The sequence below is a fragment of the Scyliorhinus torazame genome, chromosome 2 (genome assembly GCF_047496885.1).
Source record: "Scyliorhinus torazame isolate Kashiwa2021f chromosome 2, sScyTor2.1, whole genome shotgun sequence".
Lineage (NCBI taxonomy): Eukaryota > Metazoa > Chordata > Chondrichthyes > Carcharhiniformes > Scyliorhinidae > Scyliorhinus > Scyliorhinus torazame.
Genome location: NC_092708.1, coordinates 167,101,396 through 167,126,427, shown reverse-complemented (window position 1 = coordinate 167,126,427; position 25,032 = coordinate 167,101,396). Strand labels below are relative to the sequence as shown.

Sequence of the window (25,032 nt, the reverse complement as noted above, 5' to 3'; positions counted from 1 at the left end):
TTTCCCCGACCTCCTCTCCCCACTCATCAACACACCATCCCCCACTCCGACCCACTGGAGCAGTCTCAACTAAAATGGGAAAGATCAAACGAGATGGACACATCAAACAGCACCGCGAGGCTGCTCCAGGTGCAATACTGCTCCAGCTGTGTTCACAGAAAAGTGTTAACCCACGTCCCTTTCTGAGCATTAATAAAATAACAACGCATTAACACAGTACCTGTATATCACCCACCCGAAACAAACAGAAAAACCATAAACATAAAACCCCCCAATCAACATCTTTAATCCCCATTGCTTACAATGACGGCTCCAACAAACCCAAAGAACACGACCAAAGGTCCCAAAAAAAGCAAAAAAGAGCATACGAGAGGGGGATCCCCTGCACCCCCCATAGGCAAAAGCTGCCAAAAATACAACACAGGGCACCTTTAAAGCAGTAAACAGTCGACCGTCACTCCAGGCACAGTAGTCATCCCCCCCCAAACCATAACTCTCGGACTCTAGCTTGCGTCCGTGGGTTCTTTCTTTGGGACCAGCCCCTGATCCCTTGCGAAGTCCATCGCTTCTTCAGGCTGGGAGAAGTAGTGGTGTTGGCCCTGATGCGTGACCCAAAGACGAGCCGGCAAGAGCAGACCAAACTTCACGTGCTTTTTAAATAAAACCTCCTTAACCTGTTTAAAGGCTGCTCGACGCCTGGCCACCTCCTGGCTTAGGTCCTGATAAATGCGATACCACGTGCTGTTCTTAGCGCTCTTTGCCCACTGCAACACCCGCTCCTCCTCCGTGAACCTGTGGAACCTGATCACCATCGGACGGGGGGACCCTCCGGACGCATCTGCCTCGCCTGTACTCTATGTGCCCCCTCCAGCTCTGGTGGTCGCGGAAAAGCGTCAGCCTCCATCAGCTGCATCAACAGGTCAGCCACAAACACTGTGGCATCTGCCCCCTCAGCCCCCTCCAGGAGGTCGATGATCCTCAGATTTTGTCTGTGGGCTCTATTTTCCAGCTCCTCTACTCTGTCCAGCAGTCTCCTCTGTCTCTCCTTCAACCCATCAACTTCTAGCGCAGCAATCGTCTGCGCGTCCGCTTGCTCCTCCACCGCCTCCCCCAGCTCCTGAACATTTTTGGCATGGGCATCCAATCTCTGGTTCAATTGATCCACTGCCTTCTGAAGTGGGTCCAAGTTATCCTGCTTCAACTCTTCAAAACTGCTTTTTATCACCTGCAGCATGTTTTCCAGCGCTTGCTGGATCGCCAGGTCTGAGGTCCGTAGGTCCGCCATCTTTGCTCCCGGATCAGCTTCCCCTGCACCTTGCCTTTGTCCTTTCCTTTCCCGTTTTCGCTGCTTTCTTCTGTCCTGAGGTTCCATGCAGCTCCGCCCGTTCCTCAGCACCCCCGTGGCCGTCTTTCCAGCGCTCAGCAGTCCCGAGAAACCGGGGAACCAGGTCCTCAAATCCCGCCGGAGTGAGAGCCACCGAATGTGCGCCTCACTCGCTCATCGCCGCCACCGGAAGTTCATCCAGCTTAGGCATGTGTTGACGGCACCTCTGTCGTTCGCGCTGGCCAGGTACTCCACATGTCCAGTGGTGGTGGCGGGCCAGAGGGTGTGGCGACAGTTGCGGCAGCACCTGAGGCTGGAGGGGGGCCTCGGTTTGGGCACCAATTAGCGGGAATCACAGGTTTGCCCCGGGGGGACTGGACGCGGGGTTCCCGGGGTGGCAGCAGGTGGGGATTGCGCGGTTTGGAGACCTATTCGTGGGGAGCAGCTTTTCGAGCTTGGAGGGATTGGTTAAGGAGTATGAGCTGCCCAGCTCGGTACTTACAGCTGCGGGCCTGTGTGAGGAAACTGGTGCTGTCCTTTGCCGAATTGCCGCCTCTGGGGTTGCACAACAAGGTGGTGTTCGGTAGGGTGTCGGAGGTTAGAAAAGGAGGCAAGGTGGCTGGAGGGTAGCGGCATGGAGGGTGGGGCGGTGGAGTGTTAGTTATTTATTTGCTGTGTGATTTCCTGTTTGTTCTCTTTTTGGTTTTGGTTGTGTTTGATGTATATATACATAAATGCCTTAATAAAAACATTTTTTTAAAAGGGCTAAGGATGCTGATGGTGGCACATAATGTTCATGGAAGAACAAAGGTGTCAAAGGGCAACTAGGAACAGTGAACAGATGGCCCAAGTGGGGTGGGGGAAGGTGGGACAATGGTGAGTGGAAAACAGATCAATAGAAGAAATGAAAATAAATTGATAGAAATAAAAATGGGATGAAGGTGGAGGAGAGAGTTCACAGTCTGAAGTTGTTGAACTCCATGTTAGGTCCATTTGGCTGTAAAATGCCTAATCGGAAGATGAGGTGCTGTTCCTCCAGTTTGCCCTGGGCTTCACTGGAATATTGCAACAGGCTAAGTATGGACATGTGGACGTAAGAGCAGTACGATGAGTTGAAATGGTTTGCGAATGAACCAAAGGTATTCTTCAAAGTGGTCACCCAGTCTGCGTTTAGTCTCGCCAATGTAGAGTAGACCGCATTGGGACCAGCAAATGCAATAGACCCGATTGAACGAGGTGCATGTGAAGCGCTGCCTCACTTGAAAAGAGTGTTTACGCCCTGGGATGGTGAGCAGGGAGGAGGTAAAGGATAGGTGTTGCACCTTCTGCAATTGCATGGGAAGGTGCCATGGGAAGAGGGTGAGATGTTGGAGTGATGGAGGAGTGGACCAGGATATCCCGGAGGGAACGGCCTCTGCAAAATACTGACAATGGTGACATTGTTTGTGGTCATCTAGGTCGATGCCGAGTGGTCCGTCCGGTTTTATTCCTTTTTATTTACTTTTTTTAAAAAGTGCTTTTGATACAACTGAGTGGCTTCCTAGGCAATTTCAGAAGACCGTTAAGTCGACCACATTGCTGTGGGTATTGAGTCACATGTAGGCCAGAGCAAGTACGGTCGGCAGATTCCCTAAAGGATATTAGTGAACAGGATGGATTTCAATGACTATCAATAGTAGTTTCATGGTCATCATTGGGCTTTTAATTACAGGCTTTTAGTGAATTCAAATTCCACCATCCCACCATGGTGGGATTTGAATCCTTCGAGCATTACGCTTGGTACCTGGATTGCTAGTCCAATGACAATGCCACACTGCCATCACCTTCCCTAGAGGTGGTTGTATTCAAGCTAACCCATAAATTGGAAGTTAATAATATTTCTACTTTTTGTATCGTTCATACCTGCAGTGGAAAAGTGGTATAGTAGTTCACATTGGCTGGACTACCAGGGAAGATCTGCTTTTTATACAAGATGACGGAACTGTTCTGATCCATGACATCTTTGGCACGTTTAAGAGGCACTTCAGCATGGGAAATGTAAGTTGATGTGAAACAAAATATTGTACAAATCTGACCATCGAAAGGGTGGTTTAGCACACTGGGCTAAATAGCTGGCTTGTAATGCAGAACAAAGCAGCAGCGCGGGTTCAATTCCCGTACCAGCCTCCCCGAACAGGCGCCGGAATGTGGCGACTAGGGGCTTTTCACAGTAACTTCATTGAAGCCTACTTGTGACAATTAGTGATTATTATTATTATCCCTTGGAAGACATTGTAATTTGGCCAATTGATCTATGTATCAGAGGGTGCTTGATACTCATTGAACTGTATTTAGTGGTGAGCCATCAAGAGACGAGGAAAAGCATGGCACAGTGGTTAGCACTGCTGCCTCACGGCACCGAGGTCACTGGTTCGATCCCAGCTCTGGGTCACTGTCCGTTTGGGTGGGTTTCGCCCCCACAACCCAATGAAGTGCATGGTAGGTGGATCGGCCACGCTAAATTGACTCTTAATGGAAAAAATTAACTGGGTACACTAAAAAAAAATGTTTTAATAGTCGAGGAAAGGAAGTTGATTGGGAGGGTTGGGTGAGGGCAGTCTGTCAGTTAACAAATCTTCATAGAATAGCGTAGAGTAGGGGGTTAAGTAATGGTGGGACCTGTGGGGGAAGGAGGCTTTATTTGCACTATGTTTATATTTTTTATGTACATTGATTATATTGCTGCTGTTACAATGCCAAAAAATACCTCAGTAAAATGTTTATTAAAAAAAAAACAAATCTTCATAGAAGTCCCAGATGAAAGCTCTTGTTCTAGTGGTCAGCTGGATGTAAAATATCTCACTATTCTTTTCAAAGAAGAGAAAGGCATTCTCTCGATGGCTCTGTCAAGTTCAACTCTCAGTCAAAACCATCAGAGACAAGTATAATTGTTCATCTCATTTCTGGAATTTTTCTGTGGACAAATGGGTACCAGATTTATCTATGCAATTTCAGTCACTGAAGTTCAAAGTTCATAAAATGGCATGAGATGCCACATGAATGTTAATATTTCCCCTCACTTAGCTTGGTCAAGGGTAGAGAAAACTTTAGCGAGCCAAAAATAACTCCCATTCTTCAAGTTGGGCAGAAATAATAATCCGAATATTTTGAAAGCATTTTTCTCTATTGGGCAGCTTGTCTCTGTGCAGCTACAGTGCCATCATGTTGCTACTAATAGGTTACCATTGTCAATTAACTAAGTAAGTGGACGGCATGTTGGCTTGGTGGTTAGCACTGTTGCTTCATGGTGCTGAGGTTTCGGGTTCGATTTTAGCCCGGGTCACTGTCCGTGTGGAGTTTGCACATTCTCCCCGTGTTTGCGTGGGTCTCGCCCCCATAACCCAAGGATGTGCGGCCTAGGTGGATTGGCCACGCTAAATTGCCCCTTAATTTAAAAAAAATAATTGGGTACTCGAAGAAAAAAATTTGAAATTAACTAAGTAAGTCCTCTCCTCCCAATGTCAGCTACAAAAAGAGGCCCTTGTTGAGCTGTCTGTAATTTAATGGTCACAAACATGCTAGTACTAATTAACTGTGAAATACAACTGTTTGGTGGTTTTACTCTGTGTAATAATTCTATAATATAGAAAAAGTATTCAAATAAATTTACATAATTATTAATGACTTGTTTTTAAAGACAATGTTTAGTAATGGAGTAAATTTATTGCTTTCATGTTGAAGGAGGTGTTACAAAATCGAGTTATGGAGGCCAAGATTTTTTTCACTCCTTATGGATCAGGAGTTGCTATATTAACTGGTGCCTTTAGATTCACACTTGCCACAAATATAGATGACCTCAAACTCCGGCGATTCCCTGAAGTTCCAGGTAAATATTCTAAGATTCAATAGTGGAATCAAATTGCTGCAGTGTAACCCACTTCAATTTGGTAATTGGTTTATATTAAGATTTAAATTAGATTGAAGCTGTGACATTTTGTTGACTCAGTATACTACTGAATTCATAATTTGTATGAAGTTTAATATGATAGACTCATAGACATGGAGTCATGTATATGTAGTTAGTTCAACCCTTTGGAGGGTTGACACTAAAGATGTGCAATTGGATTTATTGTTTTTTAAACATTTTTACATGGGATGTGGACCTCGCTGGCAAGCCCAGCATTTGTTATTCATCCCTAACTACCATTGAAAATGGCTTGCGAGGCCATTTGAAAAGGCAGTTAAGAGTTAATCACATTGCTGTAGATCTGGGGTCAGATGTAGGTCAGCCCAGGTAAGGAAGGCAGATTTCCTTGCTTCAAGGATATTAGGGAGCCAGGTGGACTTTTCCGAGAATCGATGATTGTTTCATGCTCACCAATACTGAAACTAGCGTTCAATTCTAGATTTTTATTAATTAATCTGCTGTTGTGTGATTTGAACCCAACTCCCCCAGAGTATCATCTGCAGCCTTTGGATTACGGGTCCAGTGACATTATCACTACCCCACCATCTTCCCCTGATATCATGATGTGATCAGCAATGACTAATCCCATTTTACACACACTTTGTTTCCAGTTTAATTCTAAACGCTGCCTAATGTATCCATTGTGAAGTTAGTTTCAAAACTCTCCTTGGGGGCACGCGGTGGAGTTCATAACACTTTTAGAAAGCAAGTTATATGGATGAACATTACATTTGAATTACTGGAGTGGTATTACATTGGATAAATAAATTGTGCAGAAAAATCAGAATATATTCAGTGTGTATGCTACCATTCCCTTACCAGCAAACTAACTGAGCACAAGCCATGCGAAGTCATGTGTAACAAATGACCCAAAATGTGCCATCAAAATAAGGGTGAGGCTAATAACATTCGCCATTATTTATGTGGAAGAACCACATCAGCTGCATAGGAAGACAGAGGAGAAATTAAACTCAAATCATAAAAGTTTCTGTTAAATTTCTCACCTGTTAACTTCACAAAAATGGTGTTTTGTTGTCTGACTTCCCTTTCAAATACATTGAGTGTCATCATTGCGTTAATTGCTAATTACTGCCAGTCAAGCAACTGTGGAGTCTCATTCCTTCAGGTATAATTGGAGATTTAAAGTAATTTGAAATTTAAAAAAACTTTTTCTGTATTTTTCTTCCTCTCATTTTTAAAATTTCTCTTTCTGTACTTTGTTTAGCATTGAATACACCAACTCTTAACAGTATGGGAAAAGGAATTTTCAGTTAATTTCTACGCTTTAACTTATTGGTTAAAGAGATATACAATTCCTTTCTCTGTTTGCTCGGCTCCCACGTGCCATGTTGAAGGCACTGTGCCATTTCTACCTTGTGCTTCAGCAGCTTGGAGGGCAAAAATATTGTCAACATCAAATCCAACAAAAATCCATCAATCTCAGCTTTAAAATGTTCAATTGACTCAGCCTCCACAGCTTTATTTTTTGTTCGGGGGTAGGGGGCACAAATTCTGGATTTCCACTGCCCTTTGTGTAAAGAAGTTCTTTCTGACATCAACCCTGAACTGCCTAGCTAATTTTAATGTTATTTCCCTTTTTTCTAACCTTCCCTACCAGAGAAAATCCTTTCTATGTACCCTGTCAAATCATTTAAACACCTGAAGCACCTCGTTTAGATCACCACTCAATCTTCTTTACTCAAGAGCATAAGACAAAAGTATATGCAACCGATCCTCATAGATTAACCTTTTTGGGGCCATCATTGATTCTGGCAAATATGGGAAGCATGAAATAGCAAACTGAGAGGGTGTGAGTTTAAACTGAGAAAACGTTAGATCGCAGGTTCTTATTCATATCTGCAGTGCAATACAGTTCAAAACTCAATATGTATGGTAGGCCTTTACAAGTAGAAGCACTCATTGAAAACATACAGTTCTTACATATGTTTTGCTTCTTCTTTGACAATCTGCATGATTCTGCATTACATAATTATATAGAAATTAAAATATAGTTATATGAAAGGAGCACTTGACTGACCTATCTCATATTTGTAACTTTATCTTTCTTTACTTAAGCTCTTGATTCTGTTGAGTTAGTATGTATGACTCCTTATTTTACTAGCTTATTAATTGTTTCACTATTGTTCTGAGTAATTGCAGTTCTACCTCATCAAACCTTTAATTATAAGTTGGTCTTTATGGCTGTATCATTTGCACCTATTATAAAGGATGATGTATTTCAAGGTGATTTTGCAAAACTGTTTCCCCACACTGTTATTGAATAATTCAGTTTACAATGACCTTTAATGAAGCCTCTTAACATAATATTTGTTATCATAATATGATAGATCTAAGAAAGACCCCCACAAAACATTTGCAATGCAATTAATGTATTTATTGCAATAGTACTTCTTTAAATCTCAATCCCCTTCCATCCTTCCGGTGCCATCCTCCTCAGGCCAGACTTATCATATTCCTTTCATCCTCCTCATATCATGGTCCTCTCATTCTCGCTTTCCCAACCCCCACCCCCCCAATCCTGCACCTACATACTGTGCCATCTCGATCTTTCATTTAATCTCTTCCATGCCATCCCAATCCTTCATTCCGTCCCTTCCAGGCCATCCAATCCAATCTCTCATTCCACACCTCTTGGGCCATCCCCACTCTCGCGTAGGAAGGGGCGTGAAAACAGATTATGAAAACTCCTATAGATCTGTAAAAAGAGATTAGCAAAAGTAAACATGGTTCGCTGAAAAACAGAGACGAGAAGTTATAATGTGAATAAGGAAATGGCAGAGAAATTGAACACATTTTTTCTAACTGTCTTCATAGTAGAAGACACAAAAGACATTCTGGAAATAATGGCAAACCAAGGGTCTAGCGAGAATGTGGAACCTAAATAAATTAGTATTAGTAAAGAAATATTATTGGAGAAATTACTGAGAATCAAAAATGACTTTAAAAAAGACAAAAAATAAAACGTCCCAAGGCACGTCACAAAAGCATTATAAAATAAAACATAATAATGAGCTAGATAAGGAAATATTAGGGCAGATGACAAAAAACTTTGTCATAGAAGTAAGTTTTAAGGAGTTTTGTAAAGGAGGAAAGTGAGATAGAGATGTATACGGAGAGAATTCCAGAGCTAAGGCCAAGGCAGCTGAAAGCATGGCCACCAATGGTGCAGTGATTAAAATCGGGGATGTACAAGAGGCCAGAATTAGATGAGTGCAGATATCTCGGAGAGTTGCAGGAGGAGATTACAGAGATAGGGAGAGGTGAGGCCATAGAGGGATTTGAAAGCAAGGATGAAAATTTTAAAATCAAGATGTTGCTTGACCAGGAACTGGGAACATCTGTGGGTACAGGGGTGATGGAAATGGGATTTGCTGTGAATTAAAATGTGAGCAGCAGAGCTTTGGTGTACCTCAAATTTACTGATGATAGATTGTGGGAGACTAGCCTGGAATATGTCGGAATAGTCAAATCCAGAGGTAACAAAGGCACTAATGAGGGTTTCATTCAGTATTTAGACTGGGGTGGGGACAACATTGGGAAATGTTCCAGAGGTTGTAATAGACAGCCTTGGTGATGGTGCGGATATATGGCTGGAAGTTAATCTTGTAGTCAAATATGACATTAAGGAGGCTTCCGGTTGCGGCAGGGATGAGCTAGCCGCACGTTTCGGCGGCTCCAGCTCCGACGGAACTTCGGGCTCTTTTAAGAGCCCCAACGGGGACTTGGACGGCCGTAAAACCCGGTGCGAGGCGCGAGGGAAGGGAGTCCCCCCCCGAAAGACGGAGGGAAAAACCGGCGGCGGCGGCTGCAGCCCGAAGAATCTGCAGCCAGAAGATCAGAGAGAGAGAGAGAGAGAGAGGGAGTGAAACAAAATGGCGGCGGAGAAACCACAGGTGACATGGGGGCCTGAGCAGGACGAGGTGGTGAGACGGTGCGTGGACCTGCTGAAGAAGGAGGTAATGACCCCGTTGTTACAGGCAATTGAGGGGCTTAAGGAGACTTTAAAGACCCAGGAGACGGAACTTCGCGTGGTGGAGCAGAAGGTGTCAGGTATTGAGGACGAGGTCCTGGGCCTGGCGGTCAAGACTCAGACGCACGAGGCACTTCATAAAAAGTGTGCTGACAGGATTGAGGCCCTTGAAAATAGAGCGCGAAGGAAGAACCTTAGGATACTAGGTCTCCCGGAGAGTGTGGAAGGAGTGGACTGTGGAGCGTACGCAAGTAAGATGCTGAGCTCACTGATGGGTGCTGAGGCCCCTGCGGGCCCCATGGAGGTGGAGTGGGCAAATCGGATCCCGGCGAGAAGACCAAAAGCGGGAGAACCACCGAGGGCGATAATCGTGCGATTCTACTGCCTTAAGGACAGAGAAGAGGTCCTGAGATGGGCCAAAAAGGTGTGGAGTAGCAGATGGGAGAATGCGGTGGTAAGGATCTACCAGGATTGGAGTGCGGAGGTGGCGAGAAGGAGGGCGAGCTTCAACCGAGCCAAAGAGGTTTTGCACAAAAGGAAGGTGAAGTTTGGGATGCTGTAGCCGGCAAGACTATGGGTCACGCATCAGGAGAGACACTACTATTTCGAGACGGCGGAGGAAGCATGGTCCTTCATCAATGAAGAGAAACTGGACCGGAACTGAGGGACTGATGCTGCAGGGAACTGTTATTGTTATTATTGTTTTTGTTAATGGGATGGTGAAAGTTAAGCGAGAAGTAAACAGGGAAGGGGGGGGACACTGGGGAAATGTGGGCGCCGATGAGGGGGGAGAGGCGGGACAAAGTCAGAGAATGGGGAAGGGGACAGGGAGGGGAATGGGAGCTGCGCCCTAAGAGGCGGGACAGGTAAAGGGATGCTCCCGCGCCAGAAAGAATAAGGCGGGAAAACAGGCGCAAGGCGGATGGGAGTTCCCTCACACCGGGGGGGCCGAGGAGCGAGCAGGAGAAGCCGGGGTCAGTTGAAGTCAGCTGACTTACGGAAGTGATATGGGGGGAGCAATCAAGCTAGATAGGGATCGGGGGGGGGAAGAGGGGGCAGGGGACAACTGGGTTGCTGCTGCGGAAATCCAAAAGGAAATGGCTAAAGAGAAGGTGGTCGGGGGCGGAATGCGACGCTGGGGGAGCAAGCGCGGAGGCGGGATATGGGACTGGCCTAGAGAAGGTAATGGCTAGTCGACACGGGAGGGGGGCAGGTAGCCCCCCCAGTGAGGCTGATCACGTGGAACGTGAGAGGCCTGAATGGGCCGATAAAAAGGGCCCGAGCGCTCGCGCATTTGAAAGGACTAAGGGCAGACGTGGTTATGCTCCAAGAGACGCACCTAAAGGTGGCGGACCAAGTTAGGCTAAGGAAAGGATGGGTGGAACAGGTGTTCCACTCAGGACTGGACGCAAAGAACAGAGGGGTGGCCATTTTGGTGGGGAAACGGGTAGCATTTGAAGCAAAGAACATCGTAGCAGATAGTGGAGGTAGATATGTAATGGTGAGTGGTAGGCTGGAGGGAATGGAGGTCGTGTTGGTTAATGTGTATGCCCCAAATTGGGACGATGCGGGGTTCATGAGACGGATGCTGGGGCGTATTCCGGACCTGGAGGCAGGAAATTTGATTTTAGGAGGGGACTTCAATACGGTGCTGGACCCGGGGCTAGATAGATCCAGCTCAAGGACTGGAAGAAGGCCGGCAGCGGCCAAGGTACTTAAGGGGTTTATGGACCAAATGGGGGGAGTGGATCCATGGCGATTTCTTAGACCCAGGGCTAGGGAGTATTCCTTCTTCTCTCACGTCCATAAAGTGTACTCCGGGATAGATTTTTTTGTTCTAGGAAGGTCGTTGATCTCTAGGGTGGAAGAAGCTGAATACTCAGCCATAGCGGTTTCGGATCATGCCCCACATTGGGTGGACCTGGAAGTAGGAGAGGACAGGGAGCAGAGAACACTCTGGCGATTAGATGTGGGACTGATGGCGGATGAGGGAGTGTGTGCAATAGTGAGGGGGTGTATCGAGAGATACCTGGAGGTCAATGACGACGGCGAGGTCCCTGTGGGAGTGGTCTGGGAAGCACTAAAAGCAGTGGTCAGAGGAGAGCTGATTTCTATTGGGGCCCACAAAAGGAAAACAGAGGCCAAGGAAAGGGATAGATTACTGGGGGAGATTTTAAGGGTGGACAGGGAATTTGCAGAGACCCCGGAGGAGGAGCTGTACAGGGAGAGGAGATGACTCCAGACCGAGTTTGACCTTCTGACCACCAGAAAGGCGGAGGTACTGTGGAGGAAGGCACAGGGGAGGAGGTATGAATATGAGGAAAAGGCTAGTCGCCTGTTGGCGCACCAACTGCGAAAGAGGGCAGCAGCAAGGGAGATAGGAGGAATTAGGGATGAAAGGGGAGACACCGTGCGAAGGGCAGGAAAGATAAATGAGGTGTTTAAGACCTTTTATGAAGAACTGTATAGGTCTCAGCCCCAGAGGGCGAGGAGGGGATGCGGCAGTTCCTGGACCAGTTGAGGTTCCCGAAAGTGGAGGAGCAGGCGGTGGCAGGCCTGGGGGCGCCGATTGAGGTGGACGAGGTTATTAAGGGACTGGGAAGCATGCAAGCAGGGAAGGCCCCGGGGCCAGACAGGTTCCCGGTGGAATTCTACAGAAAATATGTGGACTTGTTGGCCCCGTTGTTGGCGAGGACGTTCAATGAGGCCAGGGAAGGGGGGACACTACCCCCGACAATGTCGGAGGCGACGATATCGCTAATTTTGAAGAGGGACAAAGATCCGATGCAGTGTGGGTCCTATAGACCTATTTCATTATTGAACGTGGACGCCAAACTGCTAGCAAAGGTGCTGGCATCGAGGATAGAGGACTGTGTCCCAGGGGTGGTGCACGAAGACCAGACAGGGTTCGTAAAAAGGAGACAATTGAATGTTAACATGCGACGGCTATTAGGGGTGATAATGATGCCCTCAGTGGAGGGGGAGGCAGAGATAGTGGCGGCAATGGACGCAGAGAAGGCATTTGATAGGGTGGGGTGGGAGTATTTATGGGAAGTGTTAAGGAGGTTTGGGTTTGGGAACGGATTTATTCGCTGGGTTAGACTACTTTATGGGGCACCGACGGCAAGCGTAGTTACAGGTCGACATAGATCGGAGTATTTCCGATTATATAGGGGAACAAGACAGGGATGCCCGCTGTCTCCATTGTTGTTTGCGCTGGCAATTGAACCTCTGGCCATGGCGCGGAGAGACTCCAGGAAATGGAGAGGGGTGACTAGAGGGGGAGAAGAACACCGAGTTTCGTTATACGCGGATGACCTATTGCTATACGTGTCGGACCCAGCGGGGGGGATGATACAGGTTATGCGAATCTTGAGGAGGTTCGGGGAATTTTCGGGGTATAGGTTAAACATGGGGAAGAGTGAATTATATGTGATACATCCAGGGGACCAGAGTAGAGAGATAGAAGGCTTACCGCTAAGGAAAGTGTAAAGAAACTTCCGATACTTGGGGATTCAGATCGCTAGGAGCTGGGGAACCTTGCACAGACTTAATCTGACACGGCTGGTAGAACAAATGGAGGAGGACTTTAAGAGGTGGGACATGCAGCCTTTATCGCTGGCGGGCAGGGTGCAAGCAATTAAGATGATCGTCCTCCCGAGGTTCTTATTTGTATTTCAATGTCTCCCTATTTTAATCACCAGGACCTTTTTTAATAAAATAGATAGGAGCATTACGAGCTTTGTGTGGGCAGGGAAAGTTCGGAGAGTAAGGAGGGGGTTCCTTCAGCGCAGTAGGGACAGAGGAGGACTGCCCGTGCCACGTGATAGTGAGATGAGGAATAGGGAGAGAGAGCATTTAAACACGTGGCTACAGGGATGGTGCAGGCGGGAGGGTTTCAGATTTTTGGATAACTGGGGCTCTTTCTGGGGAAGGTGGGACCTCTACAGACAGGATGGTCTACATCTGAACCTGAGGGGCACAAATAACCTGGGGGGGAGATTTGTTAGTGCTCTTTGGGGGGGTTTAAACTAATGCAGCAGGGGCATGGGAACCTGGATTGTAGTTTTAGGGTAAGGGAGAATGAGAGTATAGAGGTCAGGAGCACAGATTTGACGTCGCAGGAGGGGGCCAGCGTTCAGGTAGGTGGTTTGAAGTGTGTCTACTTCAATGCCAGGAGTATACGAAACAAGGTAGGGGAACTGGCAGCGTGGGTTGGTACCTGGGGCTTCGATGTTGTGGCCATTTCGGAGACATGGATAGAGCAGGGACAGGAATGGATGTTGCAGGTTCCGGGGTTTAGGTGTTTTAGTAAGCTCAGAGAAGGAGGCAAAAGAGGGGGAGGTGTGGCGCTGCTAGTCAAGAGCAGTATTACGGTGGCGGAGAGGATGCTAGATGGGGACTCTTCTTCCGAGGTAGTATTGGCTGAAGTTAGAAACAGGAAAGGAGAGGTCACCCTGTTGGGAGTTTTTTATAGGCCTCCTAATAGTTCTAGGGATGTAGAGGAAAGGATGGCGAAGATGATTCTGGATATGAGCGAAAGTAACAGGGTAGTTATTATGGGAGACTTTAACTTTCCAAATATTGACTGGAAAATATATAGTTCGAGTACAATAGATGGGTCGTTTTTTGTACAGTGTGTGCAGGAGGGTTTCCTGAAACAATATGTTGACAGGCCAACAAGAGGCGAGGCCACGTTGGATTTGGTTTTGGGTAATGAACCAGGCCAGGTGTTGGATTTGGAGGTAGGAGAGCACTTTGGGGACAGTGACCACAATTCGGTGACGTTTACGTTAATGATGGAAAGGGATAAGTATACACCGCAGGGCAAGAGTTATAGCTGGGGGAAGGGCAATTATGATGCCATTAGACGTGACTTGGGGGAGATAAGGTGGAGAAGTAGGCTGCAAGTGTTGGGCACACTGGATAAGTGGGGCTTGTTCAAGGATCAGCTACTGCGTGTTCTTGATAAGTATGTACCGGTCAGACAGGGAGGAAGGCGTCGAGCGAGGGAACCGTGGTTTACCAGGGAAGTGGAATCTCTTGTTAAGAGGAAGAAGAAGGCCTATGTGAAGATGAAGTGTGAAGTTTCGGTTGGGGCGATGGATAGTTACAAGGTAGCGAGGAAGGATCTAAAGAGAGAGCTAAGACGAGCAAGGAGGGGACATGAGAAGTATTTGGCAGGAAGGATCAAGGAAAACCCAAAAGCTTTCTATAGGTATGTCAGGAATAAGCGAATGACTAGGGAAAGAGTAGGACCAGTCAAGGACAGGGATGGGAAATTGTGTGTGGAGTCTGAAGAGATAGGCGAGATACTAAATGAATATTTTTCGTCAGTATTCACTCAGGAAAAAGATAATGTTGTGGAGGAGAATGCTGAGCCCCAGGCTAATAGAATAGATGGCATTGAGGTACGTAGGGAAGAGGTGTTGGCAATTCTGGACAGGCTGAAAATAGATAAGTCCCCGGGACCTGATGGGATTTATCCTAGGATTCTATGGGAGGCCAGGGAAGAGATTGCTGGACCTTTGGCTTTGATTTTTATGTCATCATTGGCTACAGGAATAGTGCCAGAGGACTGGAGGACAGCAAATGTGGTCCCTTTGTTCAAAAAGGGGAGCAGAGACAACCCCGGCAACTATAGACCGGTGAGCCTCACGTCTGTAGTGGGTAAAGTCTTGGAGGGGATTATAAGGGACAAGATTTATAATCATCTAGATAGGAATAATATGATCAGGGATAGTCAGCATGGCTTTGTGAAGGGTAGGTCATGCCTCACAAACCTTATTGAGTTCTTTGAGAAGGTGACTGAACAGGTAGATGAGGGTAGAGCAGTTGATGTGGTGTATATGGATTTCAGCAAAGCGTTTGATAAGGTTCCCCACGGTAGGCTATTGCAAAAAATACGGAGGCTGGGGATTGAGGGTGATTTAGAGATGTGGATCAGAAATTGGCTAGCTGAAAGAAGACAGAGGGTGGTGGTTGATGGGAAATGTTCAGAATGGAGTACAGTCACAAGTGGAGTACCACAAGGATCTGTTCTGGGGCCGTTGCTGTTTGTCATTTTTATCAATGACCTAGAGGAAGGCGCAGAAGGGTGGGTGAGTAAATTTGCAGACGATACTAAAGTCGGTGGTGTTGTCGATAGTGTGGAAGGATGTAGCAGGTTACAGAGGGATATAGATACGCTGCAGAGCTGGGCTGAGAGGTGGCAAATGGAGTTTAATGTAGAGAAGTGTGAGGTGATTCACTTTGGAAGGAATAACAGGAATGCGGAATATTTGGCTAATGGTAAAGTTCTTGAAAGTGTGGCTGAGCAGAGGGATCTAGGTGTCCATGTACATAGATCCCTGAAAGTTGCCACCCAGGTTGATAGGGTTGTGAAGAAGGCCTATGGAGTGTTGGCCTTTATTGGTAGAGGGATTGAGTTCCGGAGGTCATGTTGCAGCTGTACAGAACTCTGGTCCGGCCGCATTTGGAGTATTGCGTACAGTTCTGGTCACCGCATTATAGGAAGGACGTGGAGGCTTTGGAGCGGGTGCAGAGGAGATTTACCAGGATGTTGCCTGGTATGGAGGGAAAATCTTATGAGGAAAGGCTGACGGACATGAGGTTGTTTTCGTTGGAGAGAAGAAGGTTAAGAGGAGACTTAATAGAGGCATACAAAATGATCAGGGGGTTGGATAGGGTGGACAGTGAGAGCCTTCTCCCGCGGATGGATATGGCTGGCACGAGGGGACATAACTTTAAACTGAGGGGTAATAGATATAGGACAGAGGTCAGAGGTAGGTTCTTTACGCAAAGAGTAGTGAGGCCGTGGAATGCCCTACCTGCTACAGTAGTGAACTCGCCAACATTGAGGGCATTTAAAAGTTTATTGGATAAACATATGGATGATAATGGCATAGTGTAGGTTAGATGGCTTTTGTTTCGGTGCAACATCGTGGGCCGAAGGGCCTGTACTGCGCTGTATTGTTCTATGTCTATGTCTATGTCACTACCGAACTTGGGAGATTATTATTGGGCCGCCAATGTGGCAATGATACGTAGATGGGTGATGGAGGGTGAGGGAGCGGCGTGGAAAAGGCTGGAGAGAAGGTCCTGTAAAGGGACGAGTCTAGAGGCGCTGGTGACGGCGCCGCTACCGTTCTCACCGAAAAAGTACACCACGAACCCGGTGGTGGCGGAAACCCTGAACATATGGGGACAGTGGAGGCGACAGAGAGGGGTGCGGGGAGCCCTGGTGGGGTCCCCTATCAGGAACAACCATAGGTTCGCCCCAGGAAGAATGGATGGAGGATTTCAAAGCTGGTACCAGTTGGGAATTAGGAAGGTGGGAGATTTATTCATAGATGGGACTTTTGCGAGCTTGGGAGTACTGGAGGAAAAGTATAAGTTACCCCGGGGGAATTTCTTGAGATATATGCAGGTGAGGGCGTTTACTAGACAACAGGTGAGGGAATTTCCGCGGCTCCCGACACAGGGGATACAGGACAGGGTGCTTTCAGGGGTGTGGGTCGGAGAGGGCAAGGTGTCAGAGATTTATAGAGAGATGAGGGAAGAGGGGGAGGAGTCGGTGGGCGAACTAAAAAGAAAGTGCGAAGAAGAATTAGGGGAGGAGATAGAGGAGGGTATGTGGGCTGATGCCCTAAGCAGGGTAAATTCCTCTTCCTCATGTGCCAGGCTTAGCCTGATTCAATTTAAGGTGCTACATAGAGCACACATAACGGGGGCAAGATTGAGCAGGTTCTTTGGAGTGGAGGACAAATGTGGGAGGTGTGGCGGGAGCCCGGCAAACCATGCACATATGTTTTCGGCGTGCCTAGCACTGTAAGGGTATTGGAAGGGAGTGACGGGAGTGATTTCGCAGGTGGTGAAGGCTGTAGAGGGTGCCATCTCCGCTACTCCACTACTGGGCCGATATCTGGGGTTTGAATATCTGTGTGTGTCTCTCTCCAGCTGGCACTGAAACTTCAGAGGCCAGGGGATGTCGCACTGGGACACTTCCACTGAAGAGAGCACTGATTCAAGCCTGCCGTTTATTCCTAACCGACAGCCTGAGACTTATATCACACAGATCTCCAGACCCCTACCAATACCCAGGTGATTCTCTCTCTTGCCGGTGGTGCAACACTCACCCGGTTCCTACTCCACTAGAGTAGCTTTCCCAAGAGAGAGAATAGGACACTGCTGTTTATTCCCTAACCAGCAGTCTGTCCTGAGTGAATCGCTCAAGATGACCCTCGATTCCTGAACCCGGAATTAAGGTGAGGAGTATTTTAACAATGACTTGGTCAGAGATCGCTGGTGAAGGATTGAAGAATTTAAACGACTCCAATTATCATCAAATCAAGGTTTATTGTAAAACCCAGGTCAAAATCATCAACAGAAGAAACACAATACAATCTTATGCTCTAATATACACTATGTCTATTCAAAAGTAATATAGCGGACACAACGAAAATTCTTATGCTTACACAGGTTTTAGCAATATCACAAGGCACAAAAACAAGTTCCCTTCCCCAAAGCCTCAACCACTATTAAAGTCAAGGGAGTTTCGTAAGCTGCTGCGGAGTACTTACGGTCACAGGCTGCAGAGGTCAAGTCAGGGGTGCAGAGGTCGAGCCAAGAACGAAGCGCCCCTACTCGAAAACACAGCCCCTTTTATATAGTTATACCTGGCTTTGTTCTGTGATCGGCCAGCCCCTTTTGCATTGAAAAGGTAAGTTTTAAAGTTCCCGCTGGTCCCGCCCCCTTTGAGCCGGTCAGAGCTGTATGTTTCCGGGTATTCCTTGCAGGTCCGCTTCTTCCAGCTAGGCAGACCTGCGCGATTTGAATTTGGCGCTGGCTCCGCCCCCTTCTTTCAGTGAGTTTCTGCCGGCAGCTTCTGTCAAGCTTGGAGTACCTCCCCCAGGTCCGCCTCCAACTTGGTTTTTTTCAGACCTGCGCGATTTGAATTTGGCGCTGGCTCCGCCCCCCTCCTCCCAGTGAGTTTCTGCCGGTAGCTCCTGTCAAGCTTGGAGTACCTCCCCCAGGTCCGCCTCCAACTTGGTTTTTTTCAGACCTGCGCGATTTGAATTTGGCGCTGGCTCCGCCCCCCTCCTCCCAGTGAGTTTCTGCCGGTAGCTCCTGTCAAGATTGGAGTACCTCCCCCAGGTCCGCCTCCAACTTGGTTTTTCTCTACCGCTGATTTTCTAGGGGCTTTTCCAGCGCAATATGCTGGACTCAGACAGTCTGATTTCTAGTTTAACGAGGTTAGGCTCTTCTGTGGAGAATTTCAGTGTCTTCCAGCTGCTCCGGAGATGGCTGCTATTCTCACCTCGCTATGTTGATGGGGTGTTAATTGGATTCTGCTCTGGTGGAGGCCAGGTCATTTACATTTGCATGGGGCTATGACCATCCCATTGTCCTGCTTGCATGCAAGCCTCCTGTGTATTCCCGTGCCCCTTTGTCTGTGTTTTGATGTTATCTTGTTGTCTGGCTCCTTCTTCCTTGTAGCTCCTAGGGGGGTGTTTGTAAATATTTATGTATTTATGTCCCTACTCAGCTCAGCGGGCCAAGCCTGCTGGGAAAACTGGTTCTGTTCCCTTGGCTGGAAAGTCGGTTTACAGTCTCTGAGTTTCTCCAAAAGGGCCGAATTGCCCGAAAACCTTACAAGGCCCGGGTCAAACCAGGCTGGGGGTTAGCTCTATTTGGAGTTGCGGAAGAGCCGGGAGTGCAGGAGGCGAAAGAGGCCGATGTCATGGCCTTTGCGTCACTCGTAGCCCGGCGCAGGATCCTACACATGTGGAAGGAGGCGAAACCCCCCGGACTGGAGGCCTGGGTAAACGATATGGCGGGGTTCATTAAACTGGAGCAGATAAAGTTTGCCCTGAGAGGATCGGCTCAAGGGTTCACCAGGAGGTGGCAGCCATTTCTCGACTACCTAGGGGAACGTTAGAGGGAAGACGGATGACCAGCAGCAGCAACCCAGGGGGGAAGGGGGGGGGGGGGGGGGAGGGAGTGGGGGGGGGGGAGGGAGGGGGGGGGGCAGTTGAGTATAGGTCAATAGAGTACGAGGTTTTGTTACTTGTATATTATTACTACTATTATTATTATTGTTAAAAAGTTTAAAAATTTCTGTTTTGTTACTGTTATCGTTTCGCTTGTTTTGTAAGCGGGAAAAATGTTGCTCAGGGAAAAAAATTTTTAATAAAATATATTTTAAAAATTTTTTAAAAATATGACATTAAGGTTACCAATACACTGATTTAGTCTTAAACTGCTGCGAAGCAGAAGTAGGGAGTATGTAGTTGGGGACGAGAGTTTGGAGCCGCTACCAAAGAAAAATGGCTTCTGTTTTCCCAATATTTAGTTGGAGGAAATTTCTGCTCAGCTCGTACTGGATGTTGGAGAAACAGTCTGATAATTTGGCAACAGATGAGAGGTTAAGATATCCGAGCTTGATGGCGTGTAGGGTTTTAAAAGAGGTAGCTACAGATGCATTGGTTTGATCTTCCAGAATTCCCTAGATTCTATAATTCCCATGGATTGAATGGTAGCAAACATAAACCCACTACTCAAAAAAGGAGGGAGAGAAATCAGGGAACTATAGGCTAGCTAGCCTGACATCCATTGTTAGTAAATGCTATTACCTGTTATTAGCAATATGGTAATAGGTTACTTGGAAAATGGTAATATGACGAACTAGTCATGAGTTTATTGATGTGTAAATCAAGTTGACACACTTTTTCAATTTATTTTTGAGATTGCATCCAGCAGGCTAGATAAAGGGAAACCAGTACAATAGTGTATTTGAATTTTCAAGAAGCCTTCATTAAGTACCATAAGGGTTATGGCACAAAAATAGGGCTCCGGTGATGGGGGATTTGGGGGTAATGTCTTAGCATAGATTAAGGATCAATTACGGACACAACCACAGGTTAGGAATAAATTGATTATTTTGGTTGGCAGGCTGGATATGTGCTTAGGCCTCAGCTACTTATTGCATTGATTTGAATGAGCGAATTGAGTGCAATGTATCCATGCTTACTGATGAGACGACTTCCGGTTGCGGCTATGCGGAGCTAAGCCGCACATTCGGCAGCTCCCGCCAGAAACGGACTTTGGGGCTCTTTTTAGGGCCCGCAGTGGCATTTGTCCGACGGTTCTCAGTGTGGGAAGGTGACAATAACATTTCCCCGGCACTGTATGGATTGGACCAGGAGTGGAGCGGTGCAAAAAGTAGTTTTGGAGTAGCGAAAAGTGCGAGGGAGGAAAACCAAGATGGCGCCGGGTGGAGACCAGGCAGCGTGGTCGCAGGAACAGCAGGAGTTTCTCCAGCGCTGCTTTACGGAATTGAAGGCAGAGCTGTTGGAGCCGATGAAGGCTTCGATAGACAAGCTGCTCAAGACCCAGAAGGCCCAAGGGGCGGCGATCCGGGAGGTGCGGCAAAAGGCTTCGGAGATCGAGGACGAGATCTTGGGCCTGGCGGTGAAGGTAGAGGCGCACGAGGCGATGCATAAGAAATGGCAGAAGTTCGAGGACATGGAGATTCGGTTGAGGAGGAAGAACCTACGGATTCTGGATCTGCCGGAGGGAGTGGAGGGGTCGGATGTTGGAGCATACGTGGTCACGATGCTGAACACGTTGATGAACACGGGGGGCCATCCTGAGGCCCCTGGAGCTGGAGGGGGCCCACCGAGTTCTGGCGAGGAGGTCCAAGCCCAACGAGCCGCCACGGGCGGTGCTGGTGCGGCTCCACCTCTTCGTGGACAGGGAGTGTGTCCTAAGGTGGGCAAAAAATGAGCGGAGCAGCAGGTGGGAGAATGCAGAGGTCCGGATATACCAGGACTGGAGCGCGGAGGTGGCCAAGAAGAGGGCTGGGTACAATCGGGCTAAGGCGGCTCTGCATCGGAAGGGGGTGAAATTTGGAATGCAGCCGGCGCGACTGTGGGTCTCTTTCAAGGACCGCCACCACTACTTCAAGACGCCGGAGGAGGTGTGGACCTTTATCCAGGCCGAAAAGTTGGACTCGGATTGAGGGTCGGTTGCGAGGGGGTGTCAAGAGGGATTGATGTGATTGTTGTGTTTTGGGGGGAATGTTCTGTTCTGTTTGGTACTGGGTTTATTTTGGGTGCTGGGTGGGGTAGGGTGAAATGGTTCGTAGTGGGGGTTTGGTGAGAGTGTGGGCGTCAGTGGTTGGAAGAGGTGGCCCTAATGGGGCCACCTCTTCCAACCACTGACGCCCACACTCTCACCAAACCCCCACTACGAACCATTTCACTCCTAAATGTAATCATGATGCCTGCAGTTGAGGGGGAAACGGAGATAGTGGCGGCTATGGATGCGGAGAAGGCCTTCGATAGGATGGAGTGGGGGTACCTGTGGGAAGTGTTGAGGAGGTTCGGGGAGGGGTTCGTTAGTTGGGTTAGGTTACTGTGCGAAGCCCCGGTGGCAAGCGTGGCCACGAATCGGAGGAGGTCGGAATACTTTCGGCTGTACCGGGGGACGAGGCAGGGGTGCCCCCTATCCACCCTGCTATTTGCGTTGCCAATTGAGCCTTTGGCGATGGCTTTGAGGGAATCCAGGAACTGGAGGGGGCTGGTGCAGGAGGGGGGGGGAACACCGGGTATCGCTGTATGCCGTCGACCTGTTACTGTATGTGGCGGAACCGGTGGGGGGGATGCCGGAGGTGATACGGATCCTCAGGGAGTTTGGAGACTTTTCCGGGTATAAGCTCAACGTGGGGAAGACTGAGCTATTCGTGACACTGGGAGGGGGGATAGACGAGCTTCCACTGAAGAGGGCGGAAAGGAGTTTTCGGCACCTAGGGATCCAGGTGGCCAGGAGCCTGGGGGCCCTACACAAGCTTAACTTGGCGAGGCTGGTGGAGATGGAGGAGGAGTTTAATAGGTGGGATATGCTGCCACTCTCCCTGGCGGGTAGGGTACAGTCAGTGAAGCTGACGGTGCTCCCGAGGATCCTTTTTATATTCCAGTGCTTCCCCATCCTGATCCCTCAGGCCTTTTTTAAGCAGGTCAGCAGGAGCATTCATGGGGTTTGTATGGGCGAAAAGGACCCCGAGGGTGAGAAGGGTGTTTCTGGAACGGAGCAGGGACAGAGGAGGGCTAGCGTTGCCTAATCTCTGTGGGTACTACTGGGCTGCCAATGTGGCGATGATACGCAAGTGGGTAATGGAGGGGGAGGGGGGCGCCGTGCAAAAGGCTGTTGATGGCGTCCTGTGTGGGCACGAGCCTGAGAGCGCAGGTGACTGCATCGCTGCCGCTCCCGCCGACAAGGTACACCACGGGTCCAGTGGTGGCGGCGACCCTCAAAATTTGGAGGGCAGTGAAGACGCCACAGGGGGGATGCAGAAGCTTTGCTGTGGTCCCCGATCCGAGAGAACCATCGGTTTGTCCTGGGGAGAATGGATGGGGGGGTTCCTGAGCTGGCACAGGGCAGGTATGAGAAGGATTGGGTACCTGTTTATAGATGGGACGTTTGCGAGCCTTGGGGCGTTGGAGGAAAAATTTGGGCTCCCCCCTGGAAATGCCTTCATGTACATGCAGGTGAGGGAATTCCCACTGCTGCCAGCACGTTGGATCCAGGATAGGGTGCTCTCGGGGGTGTGGGTTGAAGAAGGCAAGGTCTCGGCGATCTACCAGGAGATGCAGGAGGAGGAGGAGGCATCAGTGGAGGAGCTGAACGGTAAATGGGAGGAGGAGCTGGGAGAGGAGATAGATGAGGGTACTTGGGCGGAAGCCCTGGGTAGGGTAAATTCTTCCTCCTCTTGTGCCAAGCTTAGCCTGATACAATTTAAGGTTCTGCACAGGGCGCACATGACTGGGGCAAGGCTGAGTCGTTTTTTTGGAGTAGAGGACAGGTGTGTGAGGTGTTCAGGGAGCCCAGCAAATCACGCCCACATGTTCTGGGCGTGCCCAGCGCTGGATGGGTCCTGGAAGGGCGTTGCGAGGACGGTGTCTAAGATGGTAAACACCCGGGTTAAATCGAGTTGGGGGCTCGCACTATTTGGGGTATCGGACGAGCCGGAAGTGCAGGAGGCGAAAGAGGCCGGTATTCTGGCCTTTGCGTCCCTGGTAGCCCGGTGGAGGATTCTGCTACAGTGGAAGGATGCGAGGCCCTCCCAAGTGTGGAAGTCTGGATCAGTGACATGGCAGGGTTCATTAAATTAGAGAGGGTAAAATTTGCCTTCAGAGGATCTGTGCAAGGGTTCTTCAGGCGGTGACAACCGTTTCTAGACTTTCTAGCAGAGCGTTAGGAGGTGGACAGTAGCAGCAGCAACCGGGGGGGGGGCGGGGGGGGGGGGGGGGGTACTTTGTGTTTACTACTGTGTTTATTATCGTTTAATGGGGGGCTTGTATGTTGGGGGAATACATGACATAGCTATAAGATGTTTATTTATGTGTTCTTTGTTTTTTCTTATTTCTGTAAGGGGGGGGTTTGTTGAAAGTATGTAAAAATTTGAATTAAAATATTTTTTTTAACAAAATGCTTGTTGATCAGACAGTTAAGTGGAAAAGTAAGCTGCAAAAGGATTTAAACAGGTTGAATGTTAAGGCAAGAACATGGCAGATAGAAAATAATGTGGAGAAATGTGAATTTACAATTTATCCACTTTGCTAGGGAAAATAGAAAAGCTGAATATTGTTTAAATTGTGAGAGGCTAAAAGAAGATATTTGAAGGGACTGGTTCCCAGTATATGGATCGCAGAAAGTTAACATGCAGATACAGCAAGCAGTTAGGAAGGCAAATGGTTAGATACCTTTATTCCAACAAAAGAATTGGAGTTAAGATGTCTTGCTGAAATTATATAGTGCTTTGGTGAGACCATTCCTGGAGCACTGTGTACCATTTTGGTCGTCTTACATAAGGAAGGATATAATTCGCTTGGAAGGAGTGGAACAAAGCTTCACAAGATTAATTCTGGGGTTGAAAGGATTGTCCTCTGAAGAAGATTGAGTAGACAAGGCCTATGTTACCGTACATTTAAACGAATGAGAGGTGATTTAATTAAGACATGTAAACTTCTTAAGGGATCCAATAGGATACATATAAGGAGGATGTTTCCGCTGGACTGTGGGGTCTGGAACATGGGGCTGTTATTTAGGACTGAGATCAATTTGTTCGCAGAAGTATGGGTTTTTGGAATTCTCTTTCCAAGATAACTGTGGATGATCAGTCATTGAATATATGCAAGACAAAGATTGGTAGATTATTGGATACAATGATAATTAAAGGATAATGGAATAGCGTGGGAAGGTGGAGGTGAGGCCATAATCTTATATAATGCTCAAAGGGCTGAATAGCTTACTCTTCTTCTGTTCTTTCCCCATCCTGTAACTGAGAACTGCTGCAGTCAGCCGCAGCCCAAAATCTACAAATGACATTCTTCCTTATTTAACACTAAAATGGCAACATGCTACAATATTGAGAAATCAATACTAATATCAAATTAGCTGACTTCAGGACAGTTTGATTATCCTTCCTAACAGATAGCTATGGATTCAGAAAGATTGCAAAGAAATATTGAAATAAAGAAATATTTATCAGCCTACCAAAGGAAGAGATTAGAGGCAAAATTATTGAAGTACTTTGAAAATAAACACATTATGATATGCAACTGGTATGGAAGCAAGAAGGACTAGATGTGACTAATACCTTTACCAGCTTTGAGTTTTTTATATTGCTAATATGTTGTAATGCCATCTGGGCTAGCATGTTGTATTTTACCATTATCCTCAGTGGATGTAAACCAGAACAAAACAGTA

The 25,032-nt window shown here is 47.8% G+C and overlaps 1 protein-coding gene across 1 annotated transcript in view; it reads left to right on the top strand.

Annotated features, from left to right (window-relative positions):
- The window catches only part of vps16 (VPS16 core subunit of CORVET and HOPS complexes), a 157,177-nt gene that overhangs the window by 48,393 nt on the left and 83,752 nt on the right, over positions 1-25,032 (top strand). The window contains exons 4-5 of the mRNA XM_072479370.1: positions 3,233-3,361; positions 5,045-5,189. Coding sequence (XP_072335471.1) covers positions 3,233-3,361; positions 5,045-5,189 — 274 coding nt within the window. The remainder of the gene's footprint in view (positions 1-3,232; positions 3,362-5,044; positions 5,190-25,032) is intronic.